The following is a 25,713-nucleotide window of genomic DNA, read 5'->3' as shown; positions in this document are numbered from 1 at the left end:
AGCCACTAACACTGGAAGTAGTGCTTGTACAGAGGTGCCCTCCTGAAGTGCAGAGGAGGTGTTTGCATGTCAATCCTGGCAGCTCAGGTGAGCCTACTCACATCAACAGAGGGGTAATGCCCCTCTCCAGTACTATGTGTATTACCAAGGCTGACCTAGAAAATTACGTATTGCTCCCCAACCATCACTTTGAGAGCATATCCACATTAAGTGGAGATGGGAAAATCAGTATAGAAATCTGATCTTTCTTTCTGTCTGTAGTGAATTAATGAGGCTCAAAGAAGAGAATTAGGGGTTTCCCAAACTGTATTCAAAGTACACAAAGTCATAATGCTCTTTGACTACTAGAACCAGGCTGAACTTCAGACAGTGCTGTACAGAAACTTACACTGACTGCTATTCATTTGCTTACTTATCTTCTCTCTCACTGACAAATCTGTGGTGTAATTAGACTACTTGCTCTCCACTTACTCTGAAGTAAGTTAGCAAAGGTACAAAGAAAGACCTTTGTAGTTGTTTAATCGAGTTCATTTAACTGAGATAAGGAAACATAAAAAAAACCTAGGAACTTCACATAAATAAATTTCACTCTTTTTTATTTTTTATTTATCCTTTATTTAGTAAAAGCACCCAAAGCTGCATTATATTAACAGAAGGAATAAAGCTTTCGTATTTTATTCCTACCAGTGCATTTCCAAGTCCAGGTGAAATGCCAGAAATAAGTAATGCTGCCATACTTTGAACACAGGGTGTGTAGATCACAATGATACATGGCTTATAAGTGAATCCCAATGGAATAAAATAAAAAGTTGTAGTTTAAGTGTGAAACCTGCAACTTAAGCAATTGAGGCCATTTCTATTTCCACACAGTACCATAAAAAAACCAGTGGCTGTAGGATAACATACTTCATCATACTTTTTGCCTCACTTTATTGAATACTCCATGTTGGATGTAAAACTTATAGCTATAGTGTGTGTTTGCTACAATGCTACAATGAGAATGTGTACCACTTGTATTACAGAAAGGGGTCATGAAATGTATGGACCTGTCTGCATGTTTAACAAAATGAAACAGCAATACCATAAGACTGCACCACATGTGAATGTTGTAAATGGTTAAGTTACAAAGTCATTCATTCAAAAATCCAAATATTTCAATGAAAAAAAAGTATATAAAATGTAGTAAAACATAAATTACATTTAAAGGTCTGTACATGATTCATCCTGCAAATAGAAGCACAAAAACAGCACCTTGTACATTATTGCTTATTTTGGTCTTCTAAAGTTCAAAGATAATTTTTACTAAAATGTCGGGAAAAAAACACATGGTTTCACACGCAATCCAGCATTAACTGTGGTAAATCAAGTAAATCTATAACCCCGCACAAAACCCAACACTTTTACAATGTAGGAACACACATGTGGAGCCTTTTTCTATACTTGATAACCAATTAAAGTTGGATTTATTAAGTTAGTGCACACCTATAATATCCCCTACAATATCCCCATTTTTGGTTAACAGTGTATTAAGGCTGAATGCTGTTGAAAATACACAGCAGAGAAGGAATACTTTCATCCACAAATGCAGTCAGATGATCTCATTTGGAAGCTTCTGTCAGTCATTCACCCAAAGTGATGAAAGAAAACCATCCTTTCTCCTCTCATGTTATTCCACAAGCTGTTGTGGATACTCTAGCTCTATGTGAGTTCAAAATCACTTGGATAAATTCACGGTAGAAAGTTCCATAGCCATAAAGGGCTATTTAACCGGAAAAAAAAAATTCACTTCAGTCTTGGTAAAACCCTAAGTCACAAATTGCTGGAGGTCAGGGCAATTCCCTGGGAAATTTCTGCAAGGGAAATTGCCTTGCAGTCTGTCCCTTGGCAGGCATTATCGATGGTCCTTCAAGACATGCTACTGGGCTGGACAGGCCTGTGGTCTTACTCAGCACAGTCAATTTTATGTTCAGTTTTGCCCCTTTTCTTGTTATTGTGATGAGAATTTAATTTTTCAGACTCAAAAAGCAAACAACAATCTTGTGATCATTACGTCGAAGAGATAAATAGTACAAACTAAGCTGTCCATCACATCCAGGGCACTTCTTTATGCTTAGAGCAATTCTGCAACATAGTTGAATTCCTTTTTTTTGTTATTGGTTTAAGCATAATTCACTAACATTACACTCATGTATCATGATATACATGACGTGCAATGCTACTCTGCAATATGTTGCACAGCAACAGTACATATTTGAAAAGCAGCTTCTCTCAAAAACTGTAGGACAGTAAAAAAGATAAAGCTCAGCAAGTCTATACCACCGTGTTTCAAAAATCTGCTGGCGCAATGGTCATTAAACCTAGTATGTCATTACTGCTGCACTTTTAAATGGATGTTGCCATTTTTAGCTTTGTTTCTTTGAGTCAGATCAAAATCACTCTATTAAGCCTAAGGGTCTACTGTGTCCATGCATGGAAGAGAGGCGGAATTCTTAGTAATGAGGCCAAATTCCTCAGGCTTCTGACTGAATTTCAGCTTCATCCATCTGAAGTGTGTCATTATCACCCAGCAATTCTGTTTCAGGCACAGAGCCCTCTTCCTCCTCCTCCTCCTGGACAGGGTTCTGGGCAATATCTTCCGTTCCATTGTGTGTGTCATCTGTGCCTTCTGAGAGCAGAGCAGCCCTGTCAGCCACTGATGCATTGGAAGGTGCTGTTGTTACGTAGCCTGTGCTGGTAGACCCACTCCCGCTGTGGTGGGAGCCTGGTTTGGGAATGATCTGGGGAGGTATTTGCTGAGGAGCCATTTGCATTGGAATTTGGACGGGATAAAAATTTGGCAAGTAAGCACCATAGGTGGGCATTGGCTGGTAACCATTGACTGGAATGTAGAGCTGAGGAGGTGGGACCATTGGTCTCATCTGGCCCTTCATTTGTATGAACTGAGGTTGAGGGAAGGCTGGAGTTTTCTGCTTTGGTCCGATGTATCTAGCATTGCTGACATTGCTAACAGGGCTCGTGCTGAGAGAACTTGTTTGTGTGGTGTTGCTTGCCCCAGAAGTTTGAGCTGAGCTGTTGTAATTAGAAAGATTCCCCCACGTTCTTAGTCTGTTATGAATATCTTTAAATCTTGGTCTTCTGTTAGGAAATTCATTCCAACACTCCAACATCAAAGTGTACATCCATGTGGGGCAGTCATCAGGACATGGCAAAACTTGTCGGTTCCTGATCATCTCAATGACATCCTGGTTGGAATAACCACAATATGGCTGCAGGCCATAGCTGAAGACTTCCCACAATACAACTCCATATGACCATATATCCGAATCAATGGAAAACTTGCCGTACATAATAGCCTCAGGGGACATCCACCGGATAGGAAGAAGGGAATTTCCCATCAGTTTGTAGTAATCCGCAGCATACACTTCTCTGAAAAGGCCCAAATCAGATATTTTCACGTTCAGTTTATCAAACACCAGTATATTTCTAGTGGCCAAGTCCTTGTGGACAACATGGTGGCTAGAAAGATATTCCATTCCTGCAGCTATCTGAGTCACAATGTGAAAAAAGTCTGCTGGTTCCAGAGTGGATTTTACCGTCTTGTCATCATCAGTGCTGCCAACATCCGAGTGGGGAGATCTCATCACCAAGAACTCATGGAGATCACTGTGGGAACAATAACTAAATATCATACTTATAGGTTGTTCCTTTGTCACTATTCCTAGCAAACAAACTATGTTTGGGTGCTGCAATCGTGATCTCATCATTGCCTCATGTTTAAATTCTTCCCGAAGAGCCAGTTCTGCTTTGTCCTTAAGTGTCTTAATGGCAACAGCTTGTGTCTGTTCACCTGGTGCTGTACCAAAGAGATGTCCCTTGTAGACTTTGCCAAACCTCTCCTCTCCTAGCTCCTCCATAAATCGTACCGTGGACAGATTAATTTCTTTAAGCTTAGCCTGAAATGAAGAAAAGACAGTCAGTAAAAAAATCACAATGGTTTTTGAACAGGATGTCTTGTTAAGGAAATGAGATCTCCTGGTGGTTAGGTCCCCAAACGGAAGACAAATTGGGCCAAAAGGACTTTTCTGGGTTTTTGTGTATTCACATCAGTATATTAATTTCACAATTAACCTTGAAATGAGTTCACTGTTATCAGAAGTATAAATTGAATCATACTGCAGGACAATTGCTTTTATAAAGGAGCAGCCACACTTCCTGCAAGCTAAATTAATATTTGGTTCAGAGTAAATCTGGTAAGTAATGACATCTATTAACTGCATCTGTACCTTCCCTGCAAACCAGCCCCAAGCTGCCCAGCAGAAGTCTGTCATAAAAGCAAGGAGGCTGAGGAGGTGACACTCTCAGAGTGAACCCTGAAGCATCCTTTCCAGCAGAAGAAGGAACAAAACCCTCTTTCTTTGAGTTCTGAAGTACCAGATAATGCCCTTTCTTATCTGTTGCACTACAGGAATGGCCTCTGCCCATAGGCAGCAGTGCACAGTACCTCTGCTGTGGAATTTTGAGTTATCTTCAATAAAGAGAAGGGTGGAAATGGAGAAGAAAGGAGAAGGAATTTATCTCTAGCACTTGAAGGAAGAAGCTGCAAACCCAAGAGTAGGAAACCCCCAGGGCCTTCCTCCTGCATCTGGAAAGCAAGGGAGTTTGTGATGGTGATGTAATGAGTCTGTCCTGACCAGCATGGGATGGAGAAGCCCCTGACCAAGTGAGGTGCAGCTGGCTCAGCTTCACATACAGGGCACCACTGCGTGGCAGGCTGGGAAGACATTTTAGCATGTGATTTGGGAACAACCTCTGATTTTAGTGTCCAACAGCCTGTAGACTGGGCTGGCAAATTCCCTTTAAATATTCAGATTAACACACAAAATCATCGCAATTAGTTACAGTTGGTAATATTCATCAAATACTCTACAGTTTCCCAAACAGATGTTGCCAACTTCCAAAGTAAGCATTGTTTATTCAAGCTTGCATCTTGAAAATGCTGTGATTAAAAATTCAGCGTTAGCTCTGAACAGGATTTTAGTGCAGAGACCAGTTAGCTGACCCAGAAAATCCTGTGCAGGAGCTGACATATGTAGACATGAGTTAAAAGCCATTTTCCTTTTAACATCCTTTGTGATACACAGCCTTCGGAACATGTTGCATGCCATCTCAGCTCTCAACTCACTTATGAATCAGAAGACCAGAGGTCTTGAGTTAAAAAGGAATAAAACAAAAAAACCCACTGTGCATCATGCTTTAAACAGGCAAACAGGCCACATCATCACCAGGAGCAAAAATGAGCTGCAGGCTGAAGACTGGATCAGAAATAACCACTTTTCCAGCCACTCAGACAACAGACAGAATGGCAATTGATGGGTAAGGACAAATTACATGAAATACTGTGTACTGAAAGCTGTTGTCCAAGGTCTGGATTTCTAGATAAACTTGCAAAGTGTAAGACCTAGAATTCCCTGAAGTAGATAGCCTGCTCAGTAGGAAAATTAGGTTCCCAACAACATGGCTCAGTTTGAACACAGACAACCTGAGATGCTGAAAATCATGATGCTTTGAAAATACGTGGGCCTGAGCAAACTGTAAGAAATACCTGTTTGTGTTGATTAATGAGAGGCATTTCCATGTCTTGGCTGGGAGATGCCATCAGCTGGCGGCGCTGTGGTGTAGCAGCAGATGCCTTCTGCTTGTTTCTGCACATGCAGACCAGGAAGAAAAGGCAGGCTATCACCAGAGGGATGGCTATGCTGGGAACAAGGATATAGAGGATTCCCATTTTGCTGTTGTCACGTGGACCTGTCAAGCACAGAAATGCTCATTGTTTACAGTAAGTATTTTTAAGCTATTTGATAGTAACACAAATTATTATTAGCGTTTTATTATTATTATTATTTTAAACCAAAATTAAAACTATACCCTGAAAACACAAGCCACATTACCCTCTCGTTTTTCTTTGTAATTTTCCTCTGCATATTTCCAAAAAGCTTGAATGGACATAGCAATGAACAGTATGAAGATAAACTAGGAGCTGCACATTTACAGTGTGGGCTGTAGTAGTATGTGATTAATTATACTTTATTTTTGAGATTTCCAGTAGAGGAAACTGCAGAACACAGACCAAGGTATCATTGCATTTTCCTGTTCAGGGTATAAAACACAGGTGAGCAGTCTTTATCACAGTATATAAGCCAGTGAACTCAATGTGACCCAGCACAACAATGCAGTCTGACTCACTCTCAAAGATTCAGTCATTTCATCAACACTTGGACCATTCTTTGTCTCTGTTCTTTGTGCCACTTCTGCCCAGTATAAAATAAGTTTCACTTCTCACTGGTAGAGATATTATTTGTTCTTTAGTTAATAGAATTGCAGAGCTTTTATGTTAGAGTGAGACAGACATGAAAGAGCCATCAATACACTTAGCTCTGGAACCTTCCTAAAATACATTTTCACTTAATAGTTGGAGATTTTAGGAAAGTATAGTGATGTCAAAAATGTTTGCTGGAGCTGCCTAAGATGTGTTCTGTAACCTGTGGTTTTGCTATTTGTGGCAACTGCTTTCACCACAACCACAATGTTATCCTTACCCTATGGTACATGCAATGTAGAAGTTTATTATGAACGTCAAATCATGTTACTGCAAAAAAGTGAAGTAACTAAAAAATTTCATATTAGTTCTGAGCAGTTTTAGAGATCCATGCTATCCACTTTTATGGCTTCAGGACATATCTGTATCTTGTTTCAGGAAACATACTTTTTCTTCCTAATGAAGCACAGAATTAACTGCTCTATCCAAAGACACTCATATTCAAAGACCATTACCAATGTATGAAGTCTGTACCAGTACAGGGAAAGTGGGCAGAACAGTTCTAACCTGTGAGAGCTGCACTTTTTATTTTTGTAAACAGTTGTGCTGTACAGAGAACTAGCACTAGTGTAGAACTTTTCTGATAAGATCATCTGCTTTAAGTACTTCAAACTGCTTTTTCTGCCCTTGAAATGGTTTATTTCCAAGCAGGCATGGTGCTCTATCTCCCTCTATAGGATCTAAAAATCCTTGCTGCCTGAAAGATGTCATAAAGAGCATGAGAATGTACCCTTGAGCAGCATGAGCAAACCAAATACATGTGATTTGTATGCACAGCCTGTCATTTGACAGGTCAAAATACAAACTGCAGCATCATCATTAATTGCTACCTCAGACTAAGCCTCCAGTATATAATAAAAAAGTGCCACAATATCTCACAAACTCTCATCTCCAGAAAACATTAAAAAATTACAGTATGAAACAAAGTTGCTGCAAGTTAAACATTTAGAAGTATAACCCTCCTAAATGAATTGTGCTTGTAATAACAAGGAACATTCAAAATTACACGGGATTCAGAACAGTAGTAGGGAAAAAAGAAAGAGAATACATACTACAAGAAGGTATGTCACACAGTTCCATGCGTACGTTTTTGTTCTTTGTAAAACACCAGGGGCCATCCATTTGCCCTCCAGGATTTCGACAATATGCATGTCCTCCACCTAGCTCTGGAAACTGTGTGCTTGTCAGATCATGGTTGTGGGGACTCTGTGAGTCCCAGAGCTGGCACGTGTGGCCAGACTTGGTAACACTGACGGTCCCTCTGTAGTCAGCTCCAGAGCCGTTGTAGCACTGATGATCTAAAACACAGGGTTTGGGAAAATGTCAGAAAAATCAAAACGATCAAGGGACACCAAGACCAAAACAGTGAAGTCCACAGAACATGTCTGCAAACAAGTGCTTAAATTTAGGTACCTCATGATTTAATGAAAGGTGCTTATTCTGAAATTTCAGTTCTGTGTGTATCTGTACTTTTACATCCAGTTATTTCTGAATTCTCTCTTGGAATGCCTCAGCTCTATGGCACACACATGAGTATTCACAATTCTGAATACAAAATGAGACTGAGAAGCATGTATGGACCTTTTGATAGAGAACATGATAAGTAAAAGTAAATCAGGGAAATGGTTTTCCCTTCAGGAAAAGTCCTCAAATGTCAAAAATGAAAACTTTTATTCCTCATTATCTTCTCATCTTCTTCACACTGCTCACTTGCTAAAGAAATCTAAAGTGCTAAAGTGCTGTATATTTTTAATGCCTCATGCCTCATTTTCCTTATTTAGAAAGAAAGAATTCAGGATCTTCTTCTCTTTAGAAGCTCCATTTTCACGTATGCTGGACCTGTATCTTTATTCTTTGTTTTGATGCTATGCTCTCTTCATATTGTTTGAAGACATGCAATATCTGAGCTGAATCATGCATTTTCCTCAATGTTTGCAACATTAGCTTCTCCATTTTTCTGTTCTCCCCTCTCCAGTTGCAGCTGTTCCATCAGCAGTAGCACCACTGGCTCTGAGAATTACAGACAGCTTTCACCAGACTTTTTATTGGTTTTGTTTTTATGCCTTTAGCTTGGTACTTCTTTCCTGTCTGATTTGTCTCTGCTATTGTATTCTCAGTTACTTCTGCTTCTCAACAACATTACATTATTTACATAAAAGCACAGAGCTAGTCTTTCATGTCCACCACTATGCCACAGTTCCTGTTCCTAACTGTGGATTCAAACAATGGATACTCAGAATAATTTTATCACGGTTTGAGCTTTAAACACCTTTGATGTCTTTGAGTTTTCTTATTGAACAATGCAGGGGTGGTTGTGATTAATGTTTATGAAGTGGAGTAGTCAGAAAGATTGTGTATAATTAGTGACAACAAAACATCCCTTCTACTTATGGATGTAAATATAAGTTCATGGAAGCAAGATCAATATTTTTACCCATCCCATGTGGGTAAGGAAAGAAAATTCCACCCCATGTTTAATTTACAGGATTAATAATCTTGTGTGTTTCCATATAGAAAGAATGAACACTAGGTGCTTTGTTTCCTGACAGATCTTCCAGTGAAGCTTCAACAAACTATGTGAAGTTTACCAACAGGTAAACAAAACTCTTTAACAGGTCTGTGGGGAGGCTCACCCAAAAAGGCAAGGATTGAGCCACAGGTGGAGGCAACAGCTGCAAGTCTGCATCAAATCAGCCATTTGAAAATTTTATAGCTCAGGGTGGTCGATATAACACACTCTGGTACAAGCAGCATCCTTTAGGCTTCCTATCATCCTAATTATACCTTACAAGAGTGCAAGATTAGGTTCAGTATTACCAAGATAAAAACGAGTAGTTCAGCACGTTCTTTACAAAAAGAATGGCTGATAAAGTGTTGTCTCTCAGAGTCAAAAAGCAACAAGCTGTGCTTCCTGCCAGCGATGGAACACCCAGACTTACATCGGCTCAGCCTCTCCACAGGGATCCCAATTCTTATGCAGTTGGCAGCCTCCAAGGTGTCTGGGCGTGGGAGGTCCTCACACTTGGGCAGCTGCAGCTGCATCAGGATGAGGGGGTTTGACCGAGCAATGTTGTACTCCTGCCGACAGAGATCATTCTCCAGAACCTCGCACTCATCCCGGCACAGCTCCCGCGGCTTGGGGGTGCGGGAGCGCTCGTCGCACAGGGGGAACACGAAGTGGCAGAAGGAGGGGATGGCAAACTGGGAGCACTGGTCAGACAGGTGCGTCGAAGTGCCAATCATGGTGAACGCAGCTGCAGGGGAGCAAAAGTACTGGTGGGTATTGCTTCACAGCATGAGAGAAAACTTCACTTGCGTGTCGTTTGCCTTTAACACCTTTATTCTTTCTTGGGGGAGTGAAATCCTGCTGTGTAACAGGTAAATGAGGTCATTCCTGCTGTAAAGGAGCATTGACAAATGCAGGAAGAAAACACAGCATTCCAGACATCTGCACAGAGCTTGTAGGCCTCACTTCCCAGGAATTAACCTATGTGATCACCATTGCTCAGGCAACAGGATAATTTTAACTTGAAAGGATCAAGATACACCTGCTAGGATACTGGTATGTATTTCCAAAGTTCCTAATTACATAAAATCTGAGCAAGGATAATCTAACTTTTTACTCGTCTAGACATTTTGATAAATAAGTAAGTCTTTTTCAAGTCTTGTCAGGCCAAAAGAAGTGTATCCCTGATATCTAGGGATCCATGGCTTATAACAGACATGAGAAGCTAACAGGCAGCAGCTTTGGGGAAAATTAATGCAATCAGTCTCAGCATGCTGATTACATTAAGATGAATGTCATAATGACTTAGTAATGTAATTCTCCCCTTCAGCTCTCAGCACCTACACACTAACATTTAGCTCTAAGTTTTCTTGCACATTGCAAAGGAAAGACAAATGTGTGTGTGCGTCATGTGTCTGGTGCTGAATCAACCTTTAAAAGTGGGAACACTCACTCCCCCACTAAGGAACCATTTATGAGTGAGAATTGCTAGACTGTACATTCCACCAACTCACACTGTAAAAAAAGGGGAAATGTCATTCAGCACTCTATTTACAACCTACAAATAAATTCTTTCTCTCTTGTCCAGTTCTCTCCTTTCAATCATCTATTTCCTGTGGAGACACATGGTACCGTGTCTCTCAGGGAGTCTCTTCCTGAGCACCAAACATGCAACAAGGAGCTGCAAATCTAGCCTTTTAGACTGTTTACACCTTTGCTTATTTTAATTCAGAAATATTAATGCAGGAATATAACCATTTATCAGGATTTATCATTTATGCTGGGAACACTGCATGCAAGCAGACCATCAGGCTCAAAAGAACATTTTAACATATGCTTGTCCCAAAGACTAAAAGGGAAAAAAATTATACTGAAGGACTGAAGTAGTAGTCACTGTTAGTTGTTTGAAACTCCACACAAAGTTTTGTGAAGGCACAGCAATACAGAATTTAGATCATTATGAAAGAAGAGTGCACAACTTACAATTATATCTTTATTTTGATAGAAGGTGCAGAAACCAGCAGTGCTGTGTGGTGGCATCTAAGGGGTTTATATTTTACTTATTTAACAGATGTTAAACAGTTTAAACAGCACAGCAGAGACCTAGCTAGACAAGCACATATACACAGGTCAGGCATTAGGTCTGTGCACTATTCACTGTTGGCCTTCCAGTCTTCCAAGACACATCTGAAGTTTTTCTCCAGAAATTCCATTCTTTTTTTAACCAAAGGTTGTTAGTCTTACTCAGTCACATGGCCAGGACCAAACAGCACAAGGGGCCATGGAGACAAAAAATATGTATTTCTCACAACAGTATAGCAGGGAAATGAAAAAGCAAAATGAAAATTCCCCATAGATGTAGTCTTCTTAAATGCTCCTGGTGTTGGACAGTAGGTGTCCTCACTTCCCATGCACATTGGAGCACACACTTACTATCAAAAATTGCTTTTAGGAAGTGTAAGCAAAACTATCAGCAAAATCTAAGCAGCAACCATTCAGGTGTTGTTTTTCCTTTACCTAACAAGCTACTGCAATTTCAAACATACCTTCTCATTTGGGTATAGAACACCTGGTCTTACAATACTTGCTTTATATATAATATGACTTACAAGAACCAATAATGCTGTGAAATCCTCATGGTACTTTTGCATAAGGTATGACCTTCAAAAGTACATAGTTTGAAAATGCTTTGTTTTTAAGACTGTCATTACTGCCTAGCTAGACACTGGCAGCTCTATATGGTCATTCTTAGTGTCCTCCTGAAAGAGAATATTTCCACCAGAACTCTCCACAGCTGCAGAACAGAGAGTTCTAGCACCCTAGCCTTGGAAATCTAATTGATAATTGGTAGTATGAGGAAACCAGCTGCCAGGTCATCAGCACCCATATCTCAGAAACAAGTGCAACTAAATCAACGAGCATTTTCTGGATAATACCACAGGTTTTTTTGTTGTTGGGTTTGATTGTGAAAGAACATTATGAACCTAATTTGCAGAATTACAGATTTAATCGTTTCAGATAGTTGAACATTTCCATATTGCTGAAAAACATCCAAACAGGACAGAGATTAGCTGGCAAAAAAAAAAAAAAATTAATTAATGACATAATGTTAAAGAGGCTGGAATTACAACAGAGTACAGGAGAAGGGTGGGAGGAGAATGTGTTGTAAGACTGTAAGTAAAGGTCAGCACCTGGATTTTGCCATTCCCAAAATCTGATCACCATTGCAAGAACAGGAAAAAAAATGGACCTGGGTTTCTGGCTTAACAATGAGTCTTTAAGGTAATATCTTTAGGGAGTTAGAGATGACAAATGAAGCTAAACTCTTTTTGGCAATTAGTTATACTGAAGTTGGAGAGTCCATTATTGAGCTGCATCTGGCCAGATGCAAATCAGCTCCTGCTGGACTGAGTTAATTTGCTATATATTATGACAAACAGTTTGCTCTATTCAAAGGGCTCATTTTGCTTGCTTTACTTTGTGTACATCAGAGTCACATAGCTGCTAATATCAGCTAACTGAGGAAAACCCAGGTTGATATAAAGCCTATTAAAATTCATTAAGGTTTTGGATGCATGTTTGCAACTCTGTACAAAAACTATGTTTAGAGAAAGAGTAAGCATCAGCAGAGCATAGGAAGGCCAGCTCTTTTTTTATATAAAACTATATGAATTTCAGACTCTGCACAATTACACAAAAAGGAAACATGCCCAAGGGAAAGGCCACCATATACTTTTTAAAAAAATAAAAGATCTTTATTTTTTGACTATATCACAAATCCAGTTTAAAAATTTAAAATCTTCTATTTGAATCCATCATGCAAAAAAGCTAGAAGCTGTTAAAAATTCAGTACTCTGACATTTTACTTAAGAACATGGAAGAAGCCTTACACAGTAGCACAGATACTCATTTTCCTTGCTCCAAATTTTACTAATTGCTCATGTGGAATCAGGCTCACACCCTCTAAACCATAAGGATGTGTTGATCACTGGCTGACCAAAGTAGAAGGATGATAGCACTGTGTTTACCTGATTGGGTACTTTTATGAATGCTTCTTTCTGTCTGCTAAAGAGACATGTAAGCTTACCAGTAATTCGGTTTTCAATTTCCCCTTGCATCTGGAGGGAGTCCACATAAATGGTTCTGTTTCCAATGATTCGTGCACACGCAATTCCTCTATATGGCTGACAGAACCCATCTTCATGGTAATCTTCTCTGCAAAAGACATGTTAGGATTTTATATGCAGATGTCTCTCTGCTGCCAATGGATTTTTACAAAACGTATTCTTATGAAAGTCGAAAAAGTCAAAATACTATAACACTGAAATTGTCCCAATGTGCAGCTTTTCCCTCCAATTCTCTCTTACCTTAAAAGTGTTAATGAGGGACCCTGTATATAGCTCATTAAAGAAAGAAGAAAACAAATCCCAACATTAATTTTAAAATAATAAACCAATAATAATGGAATTTGACAGATGAGTCTATTAAAGAGCCTTTAGACTGAGACAGCAACATAGATCTAGTTACAGTCCCCATGCATTTTTGGCATACAGCTGCAGCCCATAAAATTAGGCAGTTTGTTCTCTTCTCCCACTTCCCTCTCCCGCTCTTCATTTCCTCATAGCTCTTCATCCAGTGATAGCAAAAGAGATCTTGCCAAGCTTGAATTAAAACATGGAATAAGAGTAATCAAGGCTATAACCTCTTTTCCTCTTCTCTCCAGTGAAAGCCAGTGCCAAATTTCTCTTTCAACATATATTTCTGTATTGTTTTCAACTCAATGAAGCTTTGGTCCTTTCACTCCCTTACATCAACATAAATATTTTGGCACAAAAGCCCTAGCCTAAAGGCTCAGTGGTTCAACACTTCATCCCCAAAGCCCCTGTAAATAATACAGAGCTGATCTGCAGATCATTACTGTCAGAGCATTGAAAAGGGACTTCAGAGTGAGAACATTCTCAGAGTAGATATCCAGTATGCCATGTGTTTTCTCTGGCATGGCACTGCCTCAGTGCTAGGATTCACTAACCTGATGGATTCATATCACGCAATTTACTGCACAATAGACCAAAAACAGGTAAAACCATGACCTAAAAAATGTGTCTCTAGAGTAGAACATCTAAAAATTTAGTTAGCTTTTGTAACAAAATGGTCCAAAAGTTGAGATACCTCTCCCATACCAGCAACATTTGAAGTGTTACTTCAAGGTTTCTCTGCACTTTGTACTTTATTATCTTCAGATACTAACAGCCATTTTGGTCACTCATGTTCCCAATTCTCTAAAATACCTCCACCTTTCCTTCAGGTACCACATGATGAGGACAAAACTGTGAGTGACTATGTGTAAACCTTTAGGTGAGAAAAATCAGCATGAAAACCTTCTGCCTGATAACAGCTAGCCTACATTACCTGTGCCTACTGCACCCTTTACACTGGTACCTTACTCTGTCTTAGGAATCTTCTCATTTTTCCTCTGCTGTGTCTTCCTGATACAGACCACTTATTCAGGGACATGTTATCAATATTTCTTATCCTTTGACAGTGGAAATTTGGGCAGAACTGTCTGTACAGGTAGTCAAAAGCTGGAACCACCAATCACCACCTGAGCTACATCTTTTCTTTGCCCCCCAGAAAGACAGTGACTTAACAGGACTCTTGATAAGTCATGGATATAAAGTGTACCATGCAGTTGTTATCCAGATGTGGCCTTTATTTCCTATCACAGTATTATTGTTAAATATTCATAAAGCAACATTTTGTCTACAAACTCTGAAACAAGTTCTCCTTCCTCAAAGATATATAAGTTTTTGATTAGGGTGGATGAAGTAAAGGAGGAGTCATAGGATAGACTACTCCCTGCAGTGGCATTCTTTCATTCTTATAAAAAAAACCCCTGTGATTTTGCAACAATTGCATCATTCCTGAAAGGACAAAAATATCAAAGTATGTTGTCTGTGCCTGTTTTATGATCCTTGACCACCTCAGTAGGAAGTCAGCAATTCCCAAAAGGAGCTGAATGAATATGAAACCTCTATTTGACCTCTTTCTTAAGAGTAAATTCATACCGCTATCCTCCAGAGCAAGGTCTGCAATGTATCTTACTGAAACTGTATCTCACACTTCAGGCCTCAGTTCAGGGTTCTCTTGTCAGTACCAAAAAGAGGGGAGAGAAGCACACTGCAAACAGCATGGGTTTGGCGACAAAAGCAGTGTGATGTCTTACTTAGCTCCGTTTATTTATTTCTGTCAAGAACTTTTAAACAGAGCTTAGACACTACAAATACACACATATGCTCCCCTCTCCCATGTTACAGTCAACTGCTGATTATACTGAACTAGATATGACCATTACTGTGGACACAAGCAAAAGTAAACAGTAACCTGATGTCAGTTGCTCTGACAGAAGTGCAGCTGTTACTCTACCCACATCTTTGTCAGGTCAGGAAACTCAGTGCATGCTGTTTGACTAGTACTAGTACTGAGAGAATGGAATTACATTAGTCTTCTTAGGGAAAAAAAAACTGATTTCAGCTGCAGAAGTGGCAGCAGTAAGAGTTTCCTTATAGATTACTCTATCCTTCAGCTACATGTACCCTTGGGATATGACAAAAAATCTGCAACAAAAAGCAACCTGGGGAGAGTCTGATAAAACATCATAGGAGTGGCATAATGCTCAGTTTGAACAGGAGCCCTTGGAACCATGTGTGGCTTTGAATCATGCTCCAAACCATGTGCCAGCCATTCAGTTGCTGATCAGTGCAATAATTAAAAGCTGCTGAAAATAGGCAGAAATACTGACTCTTTAATTTCCTGCTGCTTGAGCTATAATGTCTGTTCTGATCAAGAACGCTGGTGAAAGAAGAAATCTGACTCCACAATAGCAACCCAGAAGAGTTCAATTTGTTCCACTTGCAGAAATCTTACAAGCTGTCCACCACAGGTAATTTTTCACCTTTGTTCATAATTTTCTTCAATTTTTTTAGTATTGATTTTTTTTTTTAATTTAGAAAATAAAGTAATGCACCTGCTAAGTGTTAGTCTTTTTTGCACCTTTGCTGGAAGCTGAGTGCACCTGGAAACTAAATTTTCTCAGCACTCAGTTAGAATGCAGGTAAGGTATTCTCTTACTGAGAATACCTGAGTCAAGTCTCCTCCCAACTACTCCTCATATGTTTGACCAGAGTTTGGATTTTAAAATAAAATTGTAAAGAATATGACTAAACAGGCCTTCTATTCGATAGTTTAGAATCAGTGTAATCAGTTACCAGTCCCACAAGGTGATCTTCTGTCAGAACAATTCAGGTAAGAACTAGGCTTTCTAATCAAAAGCAAAAGCATAAGAACCTACTACCTCAGTCACACATAAATTAAACCAAATATTGATACTATTTTTATGTACAGCATGGAATTTGTACCAGGTCTGGAAATATCCTGATGAGCCAAGCATGGATAAGCGTTTACAAGTTTCTTATCACACATGCACTGCAACACCTCATAAAATACAGCCGGCCTTCAAGTTTATGGGCAGAAGTCCATATTAAATAGAGAATTAACCTAGCAAGCAGTGTAGAAAAAAGATGCACATTCAATCATGCAGTGCTACTCCTCCCACTGTTACAAATCATGACTTCCAAGAACATCTGGGTCTATAAAAGAAGAACTGGAAGAACCAGGTACCTATGAAGAGGAATAAAATCTAGCATGATAAATAGAAAACTGTCTAGATGGAGGTCATGCAACTCTTCCATATCTGCCCTACAAATACATAAAGAGATTTCTAGAGGTCCTAGAAAAAACATAGTGGACATCACTACCCCCATCTCCCATTAAGCATTACTTTAATTTCATATATGACACAGAAAGGACACCGAAGTACTACAGAAGAAAACACATTGGCAACAAAGGTGCTTTTCTTCATGGAAAATTTGAAACGTGGAAAGAACCTGTCTCAGCACAATACATTATTTGCCATCTCTGTGACACCACCTATTGTTTGCAACTGTCGCAGCTGAACAGACCGGAGGGTATATTGAACAAAAAAGTCTCAGTAAAAACAAAGCAACCATGGAAACTCTGTTTAACACTAAAATCACCTTCTGAAGCACTAAATCTGATGAGCATTTTCAGTATGCATTTAGTGCCCCTGAAAGCACTGAAAGCAGGCCTTGTGGTTTTTCTCAGAAACAGAGAAAACACATGAAGCTCTAACAGTTTTTAGCAAGGATTCACATTAGGAATTATGAAAGCTGAACTGAGGAGCACCAGATATTTACTTGCTAGTGAGACACCTTTAATTTGATTGCATACCACAAGTTTTACCAAGACAGCAGAAACTTGTAAGTTAAAGCTATTTTCCTGAAAATAGAAGAGATAAAACACTGTGCACCAGCCATAGAAATAAACTCAGAAATTCTCCAGAAAACTCAGAAAGAATATGTTTTTTAATTGAATACATTGGAAAAAAACTCCTTAATTTAATAGCACCCTACTAATTTACCCTAGCAGTTATATGGACAGATATATTCTCAGCCTACACTTTACCAAAGTAAGCAACATAAACCAGTTCATAGACTACAGGTGGATACTCCAAAGGTTAGCTTTCAAAAGGTAGTAGAAACTTTGTTACAGAAGTTTCCCACAAGCAAACTAAATGCAAGTAAAATTTCTCATAAATTTCCCACAATAAATAAACCTGAAGCTTTGACCATCTTCCATGTTGTCCAGGGACTAAGAAGCTTTTAATCAAGAAGTGTTAAATACTGAGAATGTTAGACCTCTACCTAATTTTCCATTACAAGCAGAATGGCAAAGCAAGGACAAGTGCAGAGAAAACCACAGACTGTGATAGATAAAGGAAAGGACAAATTATTTATGTCAGCCTATTTGCTATTCTTAGAGAAATACAATATTTGGTGTAGAGTTGCTGGGATGTCTCAGGATTTTTGATAGTTACAACTTGATAGCTAATGTCAGAAGCTGTGTAAAAATAATGATAATGATGGACATAAAGATCAGAGGGAATAGGACAGGCATCATACTTCAGATTATAAATTCACTTAGCCCAGTGTGTGGCTACTCCATAAATATAAAGCACAGGAATTAAGTTACCTGCAATACTAAGAAGAATAGAGGAAAGAAAGGATCTGCATTTAATCAAAAAGAAGCAAATCTCTCTGACTGGGAAGGGCATTGCAGAGGGCTGCAGTAAAAAAGTAAGGTATTTCTGGGTTTTTACGTGTATATATGTGTGTAGATAGATACACCCACACATATTTATTTGTGGTTTGTTTATACTGAATCTCAAAATCAGGTCATCTTATAATGTAATACCTTACCCTTACTCTTGACATATATCACAATGCTAGGAAGCAAAGTCTATTCACAAGAGGATCACTTTTCAACAGTAAAAATTATTTTACGCCCCAAATATCCCCTCACTCAACAGGTCACAGATGAGATCTGAGAGAAAAGAAACATACTACCTTTGTCACATGCCATTACCACATCTATAAGATTTGCTTCCGGTCAAAAATATAGTGTATATATATATATGTTACCATAGAGAAATACTTGTAACTTCTGGCCTAGTTTGTATATTCACCTTCAGTCAAAACATCAAATACAACACTCAATTTATTGTTTCACCATGAAGAAAATTTATCAAGAAATGCTGTCTTTAATTAAAATTGCTCATTCTCCTAGGCCTCCATTGGGCGCAGAACATCAGCAGGAGTTTTACTACATTCAAGCTACTGCATTTTTACATTCAAGCCAACAGAACTGGCATATAAATATTTGATGGAGAAAAAAACCCCATAGTGTTTTTAAAAAGTATGGTTTGAACTATTAGTATCCATTGAAGGGCTGGGCTAATGCCAGGTGCTTCTGACATCACCCATAACACAGGGCAGAAATTCAGTAACGCAACAAGCAGGTTTTTGGTTTTAGTGTAGTTTTGAAAACCCAGGTGTACAGGAAAACCTCAAAAAAAACCCCAAACTCACAAACCATAAAACACCAAAAACTCCACACATGCATATTTGTGTCTTTCCTGTTGGAGCCAAGAAATTAATGGGTGGCAGGGATAACCTGACTGATGCATCAGGCGCTTGCCTGAATGGAGGCTACCCTGCACCCACACCATGGGAGAAGGACACAGGCTTCCTGCTCTGCCTGCATCCATTCTCTGAACAAACTGTTTCACCCCCTGACCAGAGGTTTCTGCAAATAACCCACCTTTCCAGCACTTAAAATCATTGTTTGCATGTCTTCACCTGTGCCTAAAGATCAGTGCTGCTGGGATTTCAGGAAATCCCTACTGATGTACTTAACTCCTCAAAGAGAGACTTAGAATACTAAATGCTTAAAATACAGTAAGGCTTTTCCTTTGCACTAAAGGAATGTAAGAAATACTATAAGAAAAGAAGGGGAGTCTAGTGTTAAAAAACAAAAATCTAACGGGCAAGGGAATTTGTGTAAATAGTCATAGCTCAGTTGAAGTTAATGGGCCTATGACAATTTACACTCACAATGGATATGGCCCATGACTTCTGCTACCAGATGCTTATTGAGTGTAACAACAAACCCAAAAAGCAAGGTTCCCTTACATTTAGCACACAACATGGACAAGTATTTAAAAGTAGTACATCACAGAATACCTTAAAGAATTTACTGAAAGTTCCAATTACTGAACAGAGCATTTGTGCTGCATTTGATTCAAATATTTATCTACTAGTTGCTAAAAAAATACAGGGTGAACTGAAACTCCATATTCAAATGTCTAAGATCAGACAAAAATAATAGCTGATCTTTATTCTACTGGTTCTGTTAGATTATGGATATGAATATATGAATATGAATAATAGGACCTGACAGAACATTTTAAGGCAGCTAATAGATAAAGCAACTAATTGAAATGTCATTAGTTAAAATACACCTAAAAATGGACCTAACATTTGTGACAAACTAAAGAGAAGACTTTTGTTTGTCAAAGAGCAAGTCATAAACCTTAAAACACCCTAATATGTACGCTATTGAAAATATTGCCAAAATGGATTATGAAATCAGTATTTTTAAATGCAAAACTCAAGCTCCAAGGTCAGTTTCTAAAACATAGTCAAAATAAAGTTTTAAACTTATAATCTAATGTTACGGTGGAAGAAGGATTTTTTTACTGCTAAATATTTAAAATCAGTTAAAAACAAGAAAGGGAGAGAATATCAATAGGATTTAATCATAGGCCTTCACTGACTCATGACCCAAACTGGTCTTCCCAGTAGGCATTGTCTTAAGTGGGTGTCAGGACTCTTAGCTGAGCTGTGTCCTTGATAAAATATATTACAATCAATCATTAAAGTGGATAAAACTGAAGGAAAAGGGTGTTGCCTTTCTTTCTCTCACACACTCACCCACCAATGCTCCTATAACATGAAAAACAGCCCTCACAGGCAAACATATACAAGAGAAAGAAGCACATAAAATTTCAACAGGTTGCTCATTAGATAACCACTGCATGGTTTCTTGGTATTCAGGTATTCATTATTATTTGTTATTATTATTTCAGTTATATTCAGGTATTTATTATTTCTTTGCATCTTTACGAAAGTTTTCAGTGTACCAAAAATTTTCAAGTTCAGCACATGCAGAAGTATAGACAGATGGTAGGATTGCTTTTACTACATTAGGCTGGGTAAAACAGTCCAGGAAGCAAAACTGAACAGGGACATCAATGTTCTGAATTTCTGTAAGAAACAGAGGACTATCCCTAGCTGTATAACCAACCACAATCTTCTTGCTTAACACATGTAACTTCAAACAGATGATCTAATATTCTGCCAACAACATTCTAACTTCTGCCTACAAACTCTCTCTTTCAGTTTACTCAAAGGACATTTTTGTAAATTCTCCCTCTGCTTTCATAGGTGTTAGCACATTGGGATGAAATCTTGAAATCACATGAGTCAGCTGGCAATCCAGGGAAGGCTGCAGATCTGTTTTGCTGAGTGTTAGACACTTTTAACAGAAACATTTCTGTTATAACCACAGTTAGTGAAAATTTGAAAAGAAAAACCTTCAGAAAACTAATTTCAACACATGGGAACATGAACCTGGCCATGCAGCATTCCAGCTTCTCACTCACCAAAGAAACCATTATGAGCCTTCTTCTCCACCCCTTTTTTCAAGGCATGTTATCCCTCTCAGTATGTTATGACTATCTAATAAATTGTCTTTCTCTGACATATCCAAGGAAAGTGAGCAGGGCCAACAGAACCTCTCTGAAGAGCCTCTAACAAGCAGCTCCCTCTTCCCTCTGCTGAGAGAGGAAAGCAGAATTCTTAGCTGTTATCCATCCTCATCCTGCCATCCTGCCCTGAGTGACTGCACACAGGCCATTTCCAAAAGGGTTCAGAATGGTCCAAATGTGATTGAAACTGCTGCCATACCAGGCAGAAGCAAAGCTGGCAGGGGCCATCCTGGGCAGCCCAGCGAGGGCTCCAGCCATGGGGATGCTTGTGCCTTGGGGCCAGTGCTTAGAGACCATGTCAGCTGCCAGGGGAGATGGGAAAGCCATGTAGGAGGAGGAGAAGAGGGTTTGGTACCTGCAGAGCTGAGGGAGGGGAGGAAGGGATATCTGAGCTCACCAAGGGGACTGGTGTGGGAACTGGAGTCCCCTCTTACCCTGTGAATAGGTGAGAGAAGGGCAGCCCACCTCCCACCAGGCTGCTCTGACCTTGTTCTGGTGTGACCTTCACCCCACTCTCCAAATGCCATCAGGGATAAGCTCAGTATGATAACCCTTTTCTTTCACAAAATCCTTTAAATTTTCAGGTAGGCATTAATGCATTGTGATTTACTCGCAGGAGCAGATTTTAAGCACAAGTAAGAATTTTTTACTATAGTTCAGTTGATTTAGATCTAGAGAACTTCCCATATATGCCAGGAAGACAGGTATGAAGTAGAAAGTCTTGAGAGAAAAGGCTGTGAAAGCATAGATGAAAACTGCAAGTTAGAAAAGTCCAAAGAGAAGGGGAAGTTAAAAAAAGAGCAAAGGAAAAATTTAAAACAAAAAAAATGAAATCCTATGGAAGTGTCTTAAGCTTTTCATTTTGGTTGTTTATTTCTTTTTTTTTTTTTTTTTTTTTTTTTTGAATGATGGGGAATATAAACTTTCTGGCTTTGTATTAAGAGGTTTAAAAGTTAAAACACTTTTGTAAAAAAAAAAAAAAAGTTAGAAGCCATTATTATTTTTTTCAGAATTAAAAATGTTTTAACTGACCATGGCATTAAAAATGTGACCATCTCTGGAAGATTATGAGCAAATGAAAAAGTGAAAATAACTGTACTGGCATAATTTTTTTTTCCTTCTTTCTTCTGGTTTTTTGGAAACAGAACTAAGATGGCTTTTCTGTCTCAGTTACCACAGATATTATACTGATCTGATAGCAGAGAGCTTTGTCAAACAGCTAGAAATTATCATAGCATCAGCTATAAATTTGTTACATAATTATATGTAGAAGTGTGCATCTTCAAAGTCTTTTGCAGAACACTTTTATTAAAACTACAGAAACATCAAGTATTTATGAACATACAATACTGAAGTGTCAGTTTTCCAGTCTTAAGGAAAAATTAGCATATCCATCTACTTGAAAAACTTGACTAAATTATGCTTTTAAAACATCTAAGTGATAATATATTTGTTAGTTTCTCTGCTACTTTTCATGGATGCAATATGAAATAATTCTAGGCAATTCTAGGCAATGCAGAAAGTTCAGAGTCTGTGAACACTTCCCAATATTGCAGACAATTATCATAGCTTGTCTTTGATAGAGCTTATTTGAGGTGAAATTTTCCACAGTCCAAAGATCATTTTTGCCTTTTTTTTTTGTTGTTGTTGTTGTTGTTGTTGTTACTTTGAAGGAAATTGTTAGATGTTTCAAAAAATAATGACAGGGAATTTTTAAATATTTCGTTTCTTTTCAGAAAAAAAAAAAAATTAAAACTCCAAACACAGCCACTAATGGTGGAAGGAGCAGCCACTTGGTTCTGCTGCTGTCACATTGTTTGGCTGCTGAGCAGACTTGTGGCACTTGGAGCAGACCTTTGTCTGTTCCCATGAAGCACTGCCTGAATTTATCCAGCCTTTAGGCAATTTCCACCTTAATGCACTCATCAGCCCCGTCAATGGGAGTGCACCTATTCTTCCAATACTCTGTCTAGAGCAGGCTTTGCACCCGTGTGAGACAAAAGAACATGCTTGGCACCCATGGTTATCTCCTAAGGCCAACTGAGGCACAGGCATGAGGAGTTTCTGGAGGGCACAGGAGAAAAAGGAATGTGGAAGGGGGATGAAGAGTCTGGTCAGGGATGCATACAGTGTCTACCACCAGGGGAGCACACATCTCCCTCATATCTGGAGCAAAACCTAATAATTTTTGTGTCTCACCACTTCTTCCTGCCAATGGACGAGCAAGGATGTGCCTCCTCTTCTGGGCTGGTCTGCACTGGGGACAGCAGTCTATTATTAGTGTTATCCTCTTTTCATCTGGCTCCAGGGCTGAGGTCTGGCTAGCACAGCTAAGGAATCCAGAATTCATCAAATAATTCTGGTGTGTCGTCATAATTTCACATAATAGGTTTGTTGGTTTTTTCCAAATTAGGAAAATTAGCTTTTTCTCCGCAGGAACTTCTATGCCAGTTTGAATCAGGACCTATAGAGCTCTCAAAAATTAAAAATAAACAGACACTCTTCTGCTTCAGCCACTGAAAGAGGGTGGAAATGAACAAACTTTGGTTCTCTAGCTTCCCTTTTCTGGAGCTGGGGTAAGAGCACCCTGAATCACTCAAAACTGCTGAGACACTGGGGGGTTCATCCAACCCAGAGGTAATCCCAAAGGTGACTTCCCTTTACATTTCTTCCTTTGGGCTTGAAATTACTTACTGAATGTTTATTAGACTTTTTCAAAGACTCCTTTCTCCTTTTTCTTTTTTTCTTTCCTGTGTATAATCAATTAATTCCAGACTGTCACATTTTTCTTTAAATCTTTCCACAATATAATAGTGGGTGCTGGCAGCATTGTTTCACAGGCAAAATAGCTCATATTCCAAAGTCAGAATTAATTTATTTTCAGATGGCACACATATGATGCTGTGCAAACATCATTAGCTTGATACTCTATGAGTAGCAATTGCACCAACACCACAGCACTGTAAATTAATGTAATCGGGTTTAACATTAATAAACTGTTCACGAATCAAAACATGTGGCAAATTCAATTAGGAGAACAAATGCTTCCCCAAGTTTAGTATTTCAGCATTTAGTTCTTAATGCTTAAAAACTGAGATCCTGCATAGACTGATATATCTGTCAGTCTGAACCACAGAGGATATAAAGTTTCAATGATCTAACAGCACAAACAAATAGCTCGTTCTTAATGGAGCATCTGAACCCTGAAGCTGCTGATTTTGTATTACATTTTTGTTTTGCTCTCCATTCCCTAATCTGATTAAAAAAAAATGCAGCTAGACTTCATTACACATTGAGGTAGTCTTTTCTACATTAATTACCAAGTCAGTATGAAAGTGCTATGAGTATCACCACAGCAGCTCCAACTTGAAAAGTGACTACAGCTTCAGCTCTGCAGCAAAGCACACCTACAAGCATGCCTTAGCTCTAAGATTCAAATTCCTGCTTAATTTAGCAGATATTTGAGCTGAGAATATATTTTTTATGTAATGTAGCATTTTATGGTTGGATTCAATGAACTTAAGTTAAATTATTCTATTGGCTGGGAAGCAGCCCTGGAAGAGGATCTGGGGGTGCTGGCTGGCAGCAGCTCAGGTGATCAGCAGTGTGTGCTGGGCAGCCAGGAGGGCAAACCCCATCCCGGGGTGCATCAGACACAGCATCACCAGCAGTGATTGGGATCATCCTGCTGGATTCAGCCCTGGAGCAGCCTCACCCTGAGTCCTGTGTGCAGTGCTGAGCCCCACGGTCTGACAAGGGTGGGAAGGTCCTTGGATGGTCCAGAGGAGGACAGCAGAGCTGGTGGAAGGGCTGGAAGAAATATACTACGAGGAGTGGCTGAGGATTTTGGATTTGGCTGCTTTTGGAGAGAAGTGAGTGACAGGTGACCTCACTGCTCTCCACGGCCTCCTGAGAAGGAGGGGAGGAGAGGCAAGTGCTGGTCTCTTCTCCCTGGGGTTCAGCTGGAGTACGTGTGAGAATAGTTCACATCAGGAGACACTCCAAATGGACATTAGGAAACATTTCCTTACCAAGAGGGTGGTCAAACCTAAACAGGCTCCCTAAAGAGGTGGTCAATGCCCTGTGCCTTAAAAAGAGGCATTTGAACAAAGGTCTTAATAACAGGCTTTAACTTTTGTCAACCCATGGAGTGATCAGGAAGCTGGAATGGATTATTATTGTAGGTCCCTGCCAACTGGAGCCACTGTATTTTATTATGCTGCACTGCACTGCATTGTATTACATGTTACTGCATTGTATTTTATTATAGTCTTTTCTATTCCGTGTGTTTACTCCTCTGCTAGTTATTTTTGCAATATAGAACAACTTTATTGTGATTAGACAGGCAGGAAAAAAGGAGATTTGTCAACATTGCAAAACTGAGTCATATAAAAGTATAAGAATTTCTAGATGCAGGTCAGCCTGCTAAACTTAGGAGACATTTCCCATCTTGAAATAAAGCATGGTGAGGCAGGAGAAAAATGCTTTCTGGCATGCAAATTAAACTGCTGGGAAAACTTTGGGTGGAAGTATGTGTATGTGTGTGAATAAATATTTATGAAAAAAAAGATCCTGTGATATACCACT

The 25,713-nt window shown here is 39.1% G+C and overlaps 1 protein-coding gene across 2 annotated transcripts in view; it reads right to left on the bottom strand.

Moving 5' to 3' along the window:
* Positions 1-591: 591 nt before the first annotated feature.
* ROR2 (receptor tyrosine kinase like orphan receptor 2) overlaps positions 592-25,713 on the bottom strand; it is a 318,074-nt gene continuing 292,952 nt past the window's right edge. For both annotated transcript variants that reach the window (XM_079331146.1, XM_079331145.1), the window contains 5 exons: positions 12,970-13,097; positions 9,316-9,630; positions 7,429-7,674; positions 5,603-5,805; positions 592-3,953 (listed from right to left, as the gene is read on the bottom strand). In XM_079331146.1, the coding sequence (XP_079187272.1) occupies positions 2,511-3,953; positions 5,603-5,805; positions 7,429-7,674; positions 9,316-9,630; positions 12,970-13,097 (2,335 nt within the window). In that variant the 3' untranslated portion in view covers positions 592-2,510. The remainder of the gene's footprint in view (positions 3,954-5,602; positions 5,806-7,428; positions 7,675-9,315; positions 9,631-12,969; positions 13,098-25,713) is intronic.

The sequence above is a fragment of the Erithacus rubecula genome, assembly GCF_903797595.1.
Source record: "Erithacus rubecula genome assembly, contig: SUPER_Z_unloc_2, whole genome shotgun sequence".
Taxonomy (NCBI): Eukaryota; Metazoa; Chordata; class Aves; order Passeriformes; family Muscicapidae; genus Erithacus; species Erithacus rubecula.
Note: the sequence above shows the minus strand (reverse complement) of the source record. Positions and strands in the feature narration are given on the sequence as shown.